Genomic DNA, 13794 nt, shown 5'->3' with positions numbered 1-13794 from the left:
ATGCTGAATACCATGGGACTTGTCTTCCAATTTGTTTATACTATACAAATGTGTGGACCTTCTTGGAAATTGATCTGCAATAAAATCCATCTTCTCAACTAAAGTAACCTTGTCTTTTCAGCACTTCAGTGAGAGAGTTTTTATGTCTGGATGATCCACCAGGCCCCTTTGACAGCCTAGAAGAGAGTAGGGTAAGTTTTTAGTTTAATTTTCTAGGCAGTAAAATGAATACAGCAAAAGAACAAATGGTTTCTGTGCACAGTCGTGTCATTGTTTTTATTGACATTAGAACATTTGCTAAAGAAAGCAGGAATGCTAGGCATGGATTAAATTAATTAATACAATAGGTTCCAATGCAATTTAGTGTTGAATACGTCTACACAAGATGACCTTTTATGTTGTCAAACATTGCCAGATTTTAGTTGGCTAATAGTTTGAGATGTTGCTAGACGCGTTACTGAGCCTGTACCAGTATTCAATCTTTTATTTATAATTCCCCCTAAAATATTTTTTAGATGCTGCATGAGCTAGATGAAAATATTTTTTGGAGGAATAATCTTTATTTTGGATCTGTAAATCTTTCTTTCCATGCACAGTCAACAGGAAAGAGGTCTTACAAACTTTTGTCACAGAATTGTTACGGTGCAGAGCTGAGTGGTGTTGATTTCTATTGGTTTTGATCATGCCTTTGTATCTAAATCATTGGGATAGATTATTGGTATTCAATTTACAAAATTTTATGCAATTCAGAACTTGCTGTTCTTTATGCTGTTTTCTATATTTGAAAGTGTAAACAAATTTAGTCAAGAATTTGAAGAATGCTTAATTGGTTTCAATGTGACCTTTAATTTTGTTAATTTGGTATTTCCTTTCACATAATCTACATCCTCCTATAACTACAAAGGGTACCTCTTCATTCCCACATCCTTTGTAGAAATGTATGTAGCCTAGTTGAGTTTAATAGATTCTAAGGGCACTATGTGCTGGGCAAGCATGAGAATGTCGTGATGTTATAATTAAGTGGTGCCACCTGCAGATTTTCATCAATTAATTTTTCCTGAAGTAAGTTTTCTTTGCTCCTTGTATTGGGTGCTTCATTGTCAAGGTTTGGGAAGTGTTCCCAAGCCAAGCATATGGAAGAAATTTGTGCTGTAGACCAAATGGTTAAAGCTAACAATAATCCTCTGCTCTTAGGCAGACATACAGAGAACATATGAAGCAGATACAACCACCAGAGCATTGACATATAACATAGAAATTGGAATTCACACATAACAATTTCCTGAGAAATCCACTAACTCTGGGGAGAAATCAAAGAGAATATAGCATTTTTCCCTTTTCCCCACCATGGTCTTCATGCTGAGAAAGGAATGTCTGAACAATGTCTTCTGTGTCTTTGCTGAATCAGTAAGACATGATCACATCTATAACTGGACAAACCAGAACTTCACTGGAATTAGTTCATCTGTTTTTATTCTGTCTAGCAGTAGGCAGTGGGAGGAAAGGTTTTAAGTCTTGGGTAAATGAGTTTGTTTGCCAACCGAGCTCTAACTGCACGCCTTCCTATGTTCTCTTCAGTTGCTGCTTGCAATCAATAACGGGAGAGACTGATGTAAAAATAAAGTGATGGTTTATTGAGACATAGGGCAGAGCACCAGATCATACGTGCTCACTCAAACCTCCAGAACTAGATTTACAGTCCCCAGTTGCCCGCGCTGTACAGTGATTCATCAGTGCTGTCACATGGTCAGTACACTTCTCTTAAAGGGACAGGGTACCTCACTTTACCACAAAAAGATTCAACCAAATTGATGGGGGAAAGAAAAAATGTAACTGGTGCCTTTCAGGACCTCCAAACATCCCAAAACACTTCATAGCCAATGAAGTACTTTTGAAGTCTAGTTACTGTTGTACTGCGGGAAACATGACAGCCAATTTGCACACTGCATGGTCCCACAAGAAGTGATGAAGTCAATTTTTCTTTGAAATAGTGCTACGGGATCTTTTGCATAGAGCAGACGGGGACTCAGTTTAATGTCTCATCCGAGAAACGGCATCTCCAAATGTAACTTGTGCCCACTGACCTATGTTGTCTTGCAATGGCGTAGTGGTATTGGCACTGGGCTAGTAATGCAGAGACCCAGGATAATGCTCTGGGAACCCAGGTTCGAATCCCGCCACGGCAGATGGTGGAATTTAAGTTCAGTAAAAATCTGGAATTAAAAGTCTAATGTCGATTGTCGTAAAAACCCATCTGGTTCCTTCCTTTAGGGAAGGAAATCTGCTGTCCTGGCCTACATGTGACTCCAGACCCACGGCAATGTGGTTGACTCTTAAATGCTCTCCGAATAAGGGCAATTCGGGATGGGCAATAAATGCTTGCCGAGCCAACAATGCCCACATCCCATGAACGAATAAAAAAAAAATTCAGGAACATCTTGGATTTTAAAATTCTGATGTGTTTTCAAATCCTGCCAAAGCTTTGTCCCTCCCTATTTCTAACCTCCTCCAGCACTACAACTCTTAGATCAGAATTCTCTAATTCTGACCTCTTGTGTATCCTCGATTTCCCACCATCAACAGCTGCTTAGGTCCTAAACTCGTATTCTTTCCCTCAACCCCTCTTCCATTAAGATGGTCCTTAAATATATCAATGATTTGGATGAGGGAACCAAATATTTTCAAGTTTGCTGACAACCCAAAACTAGGTGAGAATGAGAATGGTGAGGAAGATGTTAAGAGGCTTCAAGGCAATTCAGACAAGTGGGCAAATACATGGCAGATGCAGGATAACATGGATAAGTGTGAATTTATCCACCTTGGTAGGAAAAACAGAATGACAGAGCTTTATTTAAATGGGAAATGTTGATGTACAAAGGGAGCTGGGTGTCCTTGTACACCAGTCACTGAAAGAAAGCATGCAGGTGCAGCAAGCAGTTAAGAAGGCAAATGGTATGTTGGCCTTCATTGCGAGAGGACTTGAGTACAAGAGCAAGGATGTCTTACTGCAACTATACAGGGCCTTGGTGAGACAACACCTGGAGTATTGTGCGCAGTTTTGGCCTCACCTAAGAAAGGATATACTTGCCATAGAGAGAGTGCAGCAAAGGTTCATCAGACTGATTCCTGGGATGGCAAGATTGTCGTATGAGGAGAGATTGGGACGACCAGGCCTGTATTCACTGGAGTTTAGAAGAATGAGAGGGGATCTCATTGAAATGTATAAAATTCTGACAGGGCTGGACAGACTGGATTCAGGGATGATGTTTCCTCTGGCTGGGGGTGGGGGGGATGTCTAGAAGAAGGGGTCACAATCTCAGGATACCGGGTAGATCATTTAGGACTGAGATGAGAAGAACCTGTGGAATTCTCCACCATAAAGGCCAAGTCACTGAATATATTTAAGAAGGAAATAAATAGATTTCTAGACTAAATGCATCAAGGGGTATGGGGAGAGTGTGGGAGTATGGTGTTGAGATAGAGGATCAGCCATGATCATATTGAATGGCAGAGCAAGCTCAAAGGGCCGAATGACCTTCTCCTGCTCCTATTTTTCTATGTTTCTAAATCCTACTCCTTTATTGTCCTAATGTGCTCAGCACAATGGTGTGAGACTTGAATGCAAAGCCTTCTAACTCTGAGACAAGATTGCTACTGCTAAACTACTTCCAAACTTAAAATTGACCAAGTCCAGTGAGACTCTGGCATTTTTTGAATTGTATATCACACTCAGCCTAGACGTTATACATCAGCTCAGTTATATGTTCCACCCCATTCCTTATACAGGTCCAATTGGCTTATTGCTTTATTTGTCCACGCTAAAGCTCTCATCCATGTCACCTTCACCTCCAGGCTGAATTCTGTTATTGTGCTGCTAGTTTGAATTCCCCATAGCTGATGATAGATACTTTGATTAGTCCATCCATTGCATCTATTAATAGAACTTATACAATTGAATAAGTGTGTGCAATAGTCATATTTTGAGGTTTTTTTAGTTCCACATATTCTAAAATATCTCCAGTATCTGTTTAACATGAATCCAACTGAACTAGTTTTGCTCTAATGTTGTAGATGATGTTGCAGTCTTTCATGATAAGAACATAGAAATAAGAGCAGGAGTAGGCCATTCAGCCCCTCAAGCTTACTCCACCAGTTCATAAGATCATGGCTGATCAGATTGTGGCCTTAACTCCCACTTTCCTGCCTGTCCCCCATAACCATTAACTCCCTTGTCAGTCAAAATTCTGTCAGAGACAGCTTGGATATATTCAATGACCCAGTCTCCACTGCTCTCTGCGGGAGAGATTTCCAGACACTAACAGCCCTCAGAGAAGAAATTCCTCCTCATCTCCAGTAGATGTAGTGTACTGGATTTCCAAAAGACATTCAATTAGGTGCCATAAAAATCTTAATTGGGAGATCCCTTATTTTAAAACTGTGCTCCCTGGTCTAGATTCCCCACAAGGCGAAACATCCTTTCAGCATCTACACTGTCATGCCCCCTCAGAATCTGATCTTTCAATAAGATCACTTCTAATTCTTCTAAACTTCAGTGAATATGGGTCTCAGCTGCTCAATTTCCTCTCTTAAGCCAACCCCTTCATCCCAGGATTCAACCTAGTGAATCTTCTCTGAATTGACTTCAATGCAAGTGTGTCCTCCTCAAGTAAGGTGACCAAAACAGCACACAGTACTCGTGTGGCCTTAACAATGCCCTGTACAGTTGTAGCAAAATTTCCCTGCTTTTATACTCCATTCCCCCCTTGCAATTAAGCTCAACATTCTGTATACCGCCTTATTTACTTGCTGTACCTGCTGACTTATGATTCACGTACAAGGAGACTCTGGTCCCTCTGTACTGCAGCATTCTGCAGTCTCTCTTCACTGAAATAACACTCTGCTTTTCAGTTCTTGCCAAAGTGGACAACCTCACATTTTCTCGCATTACACGCCATCTGCCAAATTTTTGCCCACTCACTTAACCTATTTATATCCCTTTGCAGACTCTTTGTATTCTCCTCACAACTTGATTTCCTACCTATCTTCATATTGTCAGCAAATTAGCTACAATAGCCGGTCCCTTCATCTAAGTCATTATATTAGATCGTAAGTAGTTGAGGCTACTGCACTAATAGCTGCGCTACTTCACTAGTTACAGTTTGCCAACCTGAAAAAAACCCATTTATCCTGACTCTGTTACCTCTGTAGCCTGTTTTCAATCCATGCTGACATGTCACCCACCCCCGGCCCGGTGCTCTTATCTTGTGTAGTAACCTTTTTTATGGCCTTGAATGCCTTTTGGATATCCAGTACACTACATCTACTGGTTCCCCTTTATCCACCCTGTTTGTTATATCCTCAAAGAATTCATAAATTTTTCAAACACGATCTCCATTTCACAAAACCATGTTGAATCTGCCTGATTGTGTTATGTTTCTAAATGTCCTGCTACGACCTTTTTAATAATGGGTTCTAACATTTTCCCAATGACAGATGTTAGGCTAACTAGCCTATGGTTTCCTGCTTTCTGTTTCCCTTTTTTTAAAACTGAGGTGTTATATTTGTAGTTTTCCAATCTGCTGGGACCTTTCCAGTGTTAGAATCAGGAATTCAGTCCTCATTTGACCACAACAGGTCCTTTTGAAAAGGATACTTGCCAATTCAGTGAGTGTTTGACTGTTTATACCTTGTGATCATAAAATACATAATCAGACAGGCTTTCTTGAGTTTTAATAAAGAAAAGAGGATAGTTTTTATTGTACTTAACCCAGTCTAATTTAAATAATAAAATACACTCAGACTTTCATGTGCACACACACACAAATGGACTACAGAGTGGGGAAGGATAGATAAAGCAATTTAGAGTCTGGTAAAAATGAAAGGGGTAAACAGTTTGTTGTGGTTGGTATCTTGGCTGGCTTTGAGCTGAATTAGTAGCCCTGTTGCTTTCCCTTGTTGAGGTGATTTAAAGATGTAGAAGGACAATTTGTTCTTTTGGAGACTAGTGAGAGGTTGAGTCCCTTTAAGAAGTCTCTGCAGCATCTGAGTAGTTACAACTGGCAAACTGAATGCTTGCAAGTTAGGTTGGAGAGAGAGGAGTGATCCCACTCGGGTCATCTTCCTTCAGTGTCTCGGCTGCTTGCCCCACTGCAGAGAAAGCACGTGCTCAAAACGTACAAAGTTGTTGGCTTGCCACATGACTGTCCCTCGCCAACTGACCAGTAATTCAAACATGGTTAGGGCTAGTGTGTTCTGATTGTAGCTTGATTAAATCATGCCTGGGAATCCCTCTCTTAGCCAGCGTCCCATTGTCCCATTCCCCTGAGGTCATTTTCTTTGGGTTTTTGCAGACATGGGGTTCCCATCTCAATGGGCTGGAATGTGGAAGGTACAGTGATGCAAGTTATGTGGCCACCTATGGCTGTTTTAAAAGTTCAATTCAGGTTTCCAGCTGGTGGATTCAAAATAATTATTTGATGTAATGCATGTTTTCATGACACCAGAATCTAGGGAATTTTAGAAGGTTACAACCAATGCCCCTGCAGCCTGTTCTTTTAAGACCATAGTATGCAGGCTGTCAGGTCCATGGGGACTTGTTAGCCTCGAGTTCCATTATTATTCCCATTACTTTTTCCCTAGTGATAGTGATTGTCCAAAGTTCCTCCCTCCCTTTTGCCTCTAGATTTTCAATTATTTTTGGATGCCTTTTGTGTCTTCTACTCCGAAGATAGATACAAAATACATGTTCAAAGCCTCTTCCATTTCCTTGTTTTCCATTATTCCCCAGTTCCCCTCCTCTAAGGGACCAGTGCTCACTTTGGCTACTCTTTTTGTTTTTATTTTCTTGTTGAAGCTTTTACTGTCAGCTTTTATATTTCTTACTAGTTTTCTCTTGGACTGCAATTTATCTCCATTACTTTTGAGTCATCCTTTGCTGGTTTCTAAAAAAATTCCCAATATTCTTCCCCACCACTAGCCAATTTGTGTTTTAATCATGAGAGGATTATCTGGTGGTGTTCCATTTTAATCGAAGAGATTGGAAAATTATATCCAGTTGTATCACTGATTTCCACATAAGATGTTAACCTTGTTATACACAAATTAATGTATCTGTTGTTCAAACATTTTTTAATGTGAGTTCAGATTTCTTTCAAGGATAATGATACTACTGGTATTAATTTGGACTTGTAGACTTAGAAAACCTAATTGTAGATCACCATATTTGTGATTTAACCGAAGCCTTCAGCGTTAGCTAAATTCAGTAGGGTCAAGAAATGCAAGCCAAAGCCGGAGCCTGTTACATTGTGTACATGCTTATAAAGTCCTAAACCATGTCCTTTTGCACGGATGATTGTATGCATTTATTAATTTCATATGGTGCAAAGATCTAAGGTAAACCAGTAAAGATTTTTTTTTAAAAGTCTGATTAAGGATATCCTATACAGTTGATATTTTGCCAGAGTCAGATTGTGGCTCATTTGTGGATACTTCCTCGGTACCTTTCAGTCAGTTTCCAATTGATACTACATGTGCAAGTGCAAAATACTGCAGTTGCTGGAAACCTGAAATAAAAACAGAAAATGGTGGAAATATTCACTAGGTTGGGCAGCACCTGTAGGGACAGAAACAGAGTTAATCTTTCAGGTCAATGAACTTTCATCAGAACTGTTAACTCTCTGATTCTACTTGCTCTCCACAGATGCTGTCTAACCTGATGAGCTTTTTCTGTTTTTATTCCATATGCAAGGCTGTTTGTTGCATGAAGCAATCCTCCCACTTTAGTAAATGTGACTGGTTAGTCTAAATTTAATTAAAATGCTGTGTGCTTGAAATATTGGTTCCAACACTTGGTGTTGATGTCCTGATGCAGGGACATCCCCATCCCCTTTTGCTTTGTTTTGGTATACCTCTGTACTAAATGATAACAAATATAATGGGTTGCATAGCTATTAGAACTTTCTTTAGCCTTTGAATTATATGAATCATGCACACATTATGGATTCACCCTTGCAAGATAATGCTGTTCTGAGGCTGGGGACTTACTATCCATTTGATTACTGAATATGGAATCAACTCAAAACAAACTGGGGCAGTTACCTGAGACTTTAAACAGCATGGGGGTAAGCGATGATGTGTAACATCTAATTGCAGAGTCATAACAATATTATGATTATATTCAACACATGGTTCCCTTAGCTACAAAGTAAGGACTGTACTCTTACAGTAGTTGACAGATTTAGATAGATTACTCATTGGAGATCAACTTCATTTCTTTTATTTATTATTTCTTCTATTGATGCAGTAATGGTAAAAATATCTAAGATGTTGGAACTGCACATGGTTGGTTAATGTCTGGAAAAGAGAGGGGTTACTAATATGGGTATAATCCCGTCGGAAGCTGGTTGGCCTGACCTGTTGTATGTTTCCAACATGCTCCATTTTTATCTGCACTTGAAAGTCTTATTGTGTTTTTGAAAGTTGAAATACATTTATACCATAGTTATATTCAAGGCCTAGTCTCATTGTTTGATATACAATGACAATGAAAAATCTAGTGTAAAACATTTAGTTATGATTTTCCACCACAGGCTTTCTGTGAAACATTGGAAGAAACTAACTACAGACTGCAAAAGGAACTTGCTGAAAAACAGAAGGAAGTTGAGGCTTTGAAGAAATTACTGGAAGAAAAACATCTTCATATAGACATTTTAGAAAGTAGAGTAAGGTATTTGGCTGTGCAATTTACTTGTGGACTTCTTTTGATTTGCTAAAATCAACACCCTAAGTATCGTGTTGTCTAATCGGTGACTGAATTTTAATGATTCACTCATTACAAAGGCGGTTACCACAAGGCTATGTTCCATTGAGTTAAATGATTTAATTGCCTCCTCCCTTTGAGATACTTAGAATGACTGTGTCGTATGAGAGTTGCGGTGGGGACAATATGTTTGAGACAAGATCTAATCAGTCAATGGACTGAGCTGTATCCAGCAAGATTAGAAGGAAAATCAGAGGGGGATTGCACTTTATAGTTCTTGGTCTCTTCCAGCAACTGTCCAAAAGGGGCTTTGGTGGTGATTTTGGAGCAGTATTCACATGGCCTCTTGGCTGAAAAGTTACACGCAAAAATTGCCAAAAAAACTTTAAATAAACACAACTTTCAAAATGGGGCCAGCACCTGAAATACTTTAAATAGCAAATTAATACTGCAAAATAGATATTACTAAAGCTAAAGATAGGTTTATGCCTCTTGGATTCATTCCCTGCCTAGCTTCAGCTTTCCTGATCTGGCCATTGAATGTCAGGTAGGTTGTTCAACCATAAATGTTACCAATGCTGAACCTGTCCTCGTGTAGCATTGTCACAGCAGGGCAAAGCTCTCTGTCAAAAATTTAAAGACCATTTTATCAGTTTCTGTTGTGAGTTTGAAGATTGCCATTTCTTGTTGCAGGACATTTCAAACCTCTCCTTTTCTTGACACTAAGACTAATAGAGCCACAAAATGTAGCGTGAAAATATGCATGCTGTAAAGCTAGTGAGTTAGTATAATTTTTGTATTAAAATGTTGCTTGGTATTCTTGACTGTCTTGTAGGGAAATGTCCTTGGAACAGGAGAAAACACGCAGACCCTCTGGGCAGGAGAGTGAATGTAGTGGAGAAGTTGAGTCTTCTGCAGTAGAAGCTGACCAAGCTGTATTAGAGGATAACAGGTAGATTTGAAGCCACATAGACTGAGTCGTAGGGGGAAATGCTCAATGTTTTAAGAATATAATAAATACATGTCCAATTTCTTTACCTATTTTGTTAATACTCTGAAAACTGGGTCTGGAGATGTGCAGCTTCAAGTACTTAATTTTATCCATTAGTTTTTTTTTATACACATGAAATACGAAAAGGAGTAGGCCATTCCGTCCCTTGAGCCTGCTTCGCCATTTGATAAGATCATGGCTGGTCTAATTGCACCTCAACTCTACCTACCTGTCTGCCCCCATAACCCTTGATTCCCCTGTCGATCAAAAATCTCAGCCTTGAATATAGTCAATGACCCAGCCTCTACTGTTCTCTTGGGAAGAAAATTCCACAGACTAATGACACTCTGAGAAAAAAAACCAATAAGATATACATATACATTTGTGTAATTTGTATCTGACTGGCAGAAAGGCTCGAGGGCCTACTCCTGCACAAATGCCTGTAGGCCTCTCTTCATTTTTTTTTCTTTTCTGCACTTCTAGTGTCATCTACCTTTTCCACTGAGGCAGAAACATTATTAATTTAACAATTTTGTCATGCCTCTTATTCTCTATTTAATTTTTGAGAGATTCACTTTCTTTGCTATCTCTTTCTTGGTTTACTTTGCTATAACCATTTATACCAGCTGCAAGATTTTTTTCCATGCTCCAGGAAAATGACAAACAATAAATATGGTGCCTTTTGTTCCTTTTTCTAATCCACCCAGTCCCCATTCATGCCTGCTTCTTTCAGTCTTCCTTTTATTTGCATTCTCCCTCTGTTTAATACTGGTCCCACAAACTTTTGTAGACCATAGTGCATCATGATGGAAATACCCTATTTGCCTTTCAGGGGTATAGGTCCTGTAATCTATTTGAACAGATTATGCTGTTGATCAGCTAATTTCTCCCATGTTTTTTTTCCATACAATCCCTTCCTCATCGTCTAAAAGTTAGCCTTGTTTAAATTGAGAATCTTAGCTTCTGACATCTCTTTCAGTCCCTCAAGCTCAAATGGAATTCACCATCATCTTATCACTGTTGATGCTTCTCAGTACCAGCTTGTCTGGTTTTGTTTTGTTTCTACCTCATAACTACCCTTTTCTGCTTTAAGAAACTATATTAAAGTATGTAATAATTCTAATTCTTTTCCAATTTATATGCAGCTTTACACCTTCCATTATTAACACCATTTGTTCTTATAGGCCTTGCTGATCTGTGTAACTATCTTAATGCAGTTTCTAATGTACATAATCTCAGCCTGGACGGCAATTAATTTAACATACTTAGCAACATCATTCAAGGACCATAAAGACACTTGGTAATGGAGGGGAAAGAAAATGTCCCATGAATGGTGGGGGAGCTGCTTTTCTGCTCTATTTCTCCACATTACAACAGTGAGTACACAAAGTATGTAATTGGCTGTATAACACTTTCAGATCTCCTGAGGTTGCAAATGATGCCATACCAATGCCACTGCTGTCCTCCTTTCTCAGAGGTGTTTTGGGAAAGCACTTTAGGGAATACCGCGCCCCCCCACCCCCGGGAATTTTTTTAAAAGCAGCATTAACACTAGGAATAATTTAAGACTAGAATAAGCTTTGGTGTGTAGTCTAAGGTAGTTTGATGAAAAGATAGAGCTGGAGATCATACAAAGGCCTGTGTAAATGGGGAACAGCAGTAACGTGAGATTCAGCACTACAACTTGCACTCCTTTCTGCTCCAATCCGCTTAACCCATTTTAAAAAAAATCTTGCTTAATTGATTTGCTGTTGATCTCAATTTTATTTTAAAAAGTATAAATGTGAGACATTTAATTTTATATTACTTTCACGTTTTTAGTTCTGGAATGGAGTCTGATAAAGAACAAGCTGGAGCCTCCTGGAATAGCCCTGTAACTGAAATATCTCCACCTGTGGAGGAAGCCCAAGCTGCAGAAGAAGACTGATAGAACACCCAACATTAGCATTTGTTAGTGCTGACAATTATTCTTGGTAATATATTGCAATAGCTGTAGCTGGAATACAGCTCAAAGCTATGAATCAACATGGTTTCTACAATTTGTGTATGTTTTTAGAATTCATTGTTCCTGAAATAGCCATGGGAATTGCCCTGTCTAAAAATAAATATTTCAATATATTTTGTGCCTGATGCAACAAAGTAGATTCTATTTCAAAAAAACAGCTTTAGTAGGCTCTGAATTTTGCAAATTTGTGTGCTTACTTGTAGTACTTGCAGACTATTTCTCTGCAGATGAATTGGGCTGATTCTATGGTGAAGCCATTCAATTTTATTTGTACAATAATTTTTTCTGTAAGCTGCATTCAGTTTCCATCCAGAAATATATACATGGATAGTTTGGTTAAAATGCATTACTGTAAATTCAAGTACGAAGACCATTTCACTAATCAAGCTGTAGTTACCTAGCAACATCAAAGCCAATTTTTTTCCTGATGTTAACTAAACTGAACTTTAAATATTCCACATTATGTTTACTTTTTAATGTCATTGGGTTTCTCCAAAAAAAATAATGGTTTGATTGGGCATCACTGTGGCTCAGGTGAAAGCGATTAAGCCTTGTTTAAGCTGCACAAATTGTTTTATCTAATTGGCAGCACTTAATCTTATTTAGTTTTGTTCCCAAAATTTGTCTGTTAAACAGATTTTTGTTTAGATCAGAAGCCAAAATGTACCTGTTAATTTTGTCAGTTTTACAACTAGCTGAAGTCATAATCACAGTGGGGTTTTTGCTGTCCTGTAGAGTATGACACAGTAATTTACAGTTTATGACCAATTGTGACTGTTCACTAAGCCATGGCGTAGACTATGCATTTGAATTTTGTCAAGTTTCATTGGCAAAAGATATTTTAGTTTTTGAGATGCCTTTTTATGTTATTACAATCAAAATTGCATGTCTTGATTGCTCCAAGTGCCTTGTTTTTCTAGATTTGCAAGAGATGTAACATGTCAGTTTTTACTTCACATATATCTGTTACTGATAGTCTGTAGCATGTGTTTGGGTTATGATGTTTGGATGATGTAGGTTTTTTGAATATTTATACCAGAACTGCCTGATTTCATATTAGGAATCTTTTAATTTATGCTAGTAATTCTAAGTTCTGTAGCCCCTAAAGATGAAAGTTAACAGATTGGATGCTTTTAACTTTCCGCTTGCATTAATGTTTGGTCATGTGTAGGTATATATTTGTGTGATGTGCCAAATTTATGGAGATTTTATGCATGACTTAAATTGCAGCATATTACCACGGGGCTACCCCATCACATCAAGAACTTTTGTGTAGAAAGAAATAAAACTTTCTGAAAAGGGGAAACTTATGGGATTTAATTTGCATGGTTGCATTTGTGGAAAAATGTTTTTTATAAATAAAGTTTTTTCCCATTTATCATTCAGTACTGTGATTTTCTTGATATTTCAAAATCCTTGTACTTGGATGCGAAAAGTAGTGATTTGATTTGTATAATTTGTGTATTTTCTTCTGGATAGGACCATTAAGCGACAGAGCTCCAATCAGTTGTTATTATAGATGATCATTTAACCTAAATCCACTCTTCTGTTATTGTGAACAATGCTAAGAACTTGGCTAAATATATTTCACATTTCTGTAATGACTAGTTTTAAATATTTGTTGACAGTCTCTTAGGTGCCAAATTTATGGCTGGAAAAGTACTGATTAAGATGTAGTCCACAAAGCTGCAGTTGACTTAAGGCTTTTAAGTTCTTTTAAAGGTTAAGAAGGAGCTAGTCCCTAATGTGTAGAGATGTTGGTATGTTAACTCAATGTGAAAAAACTTAACCTTCAGTCTGAGTTTCCATTGCAAAATTTTTCATATTTTGCACTATAACCTCCTTGTTTTTGTACGGTAAGCCTCTTTTTATAAAGCCTAGTTTGCATACATCTTATTAACCACTTTCACAACTTTTTCTGCCACCTTTAATGATATGTGCACCTGTACACCCCCTTTAGAATTTTACATTGCCTCTCCTTGTTCTTCCTTCCAGAAGTATATCACTTCACACTTCTCTGCGTTAAAATTTATCTGCCAC

General features: G+C 38.3%; 1 protein-coding gene across 4 annotated transcripts in view; it reads left to right on the top strand.

Moving 5' to 3' along the window:
- Positions 1 to 13139, top strand: part of snx16 (sorting nexin 16) — a 51158-nt gene extending 38019 nt beyond the window's left edge. For 3 of the 4 annotated variants that reach the window (XM_078540660.1, XM_078540661.1, XM_078540662.1), the window contains 4 exons: positions 122 to 191; positions 8589 to 8725; positions 9594 to 9710; positions 11571 to 13139. In XM_078540660.1, the coding sequence (XP_078396786.1) occupies positions 122 to 191; positions 8589 to 8725; positions 9594 to 9710; positions 11571 to 11676 (430 nt within the window). In that variant the 3' untranslated portion in view covers positions 11677 to 13139. The remainder of the gene's footprint in view (positions 1 to 121; positions 192 to 8588; positions 8726 to 9593; positions 9711 to 11570) is intronic. The other variant, XM_078540663.1, reaches the window with a different exon arrangement.
- The last annotated feature ends 655 nt before the right edge of the window (positions 13140 to 13794 follow it).

Source organism: Cetorhinus maximus, chromosome 4 (assembly GCF_964194155.1).
Source record: "Cetorhinus maximus chromosome 4, sCetMax3.hap1.1, whole genome shotgun sequence".
Lineage (NCBI taxonomy): Eukaryota > Metazoa > Chordata > Chondrichthyes > Lamniformes > Cetorhinidae > Cetorhinus > Cetorhinus maximus.
This window is presented reverse-complemented; position numbering and strand designations above follow the sequence as displayed.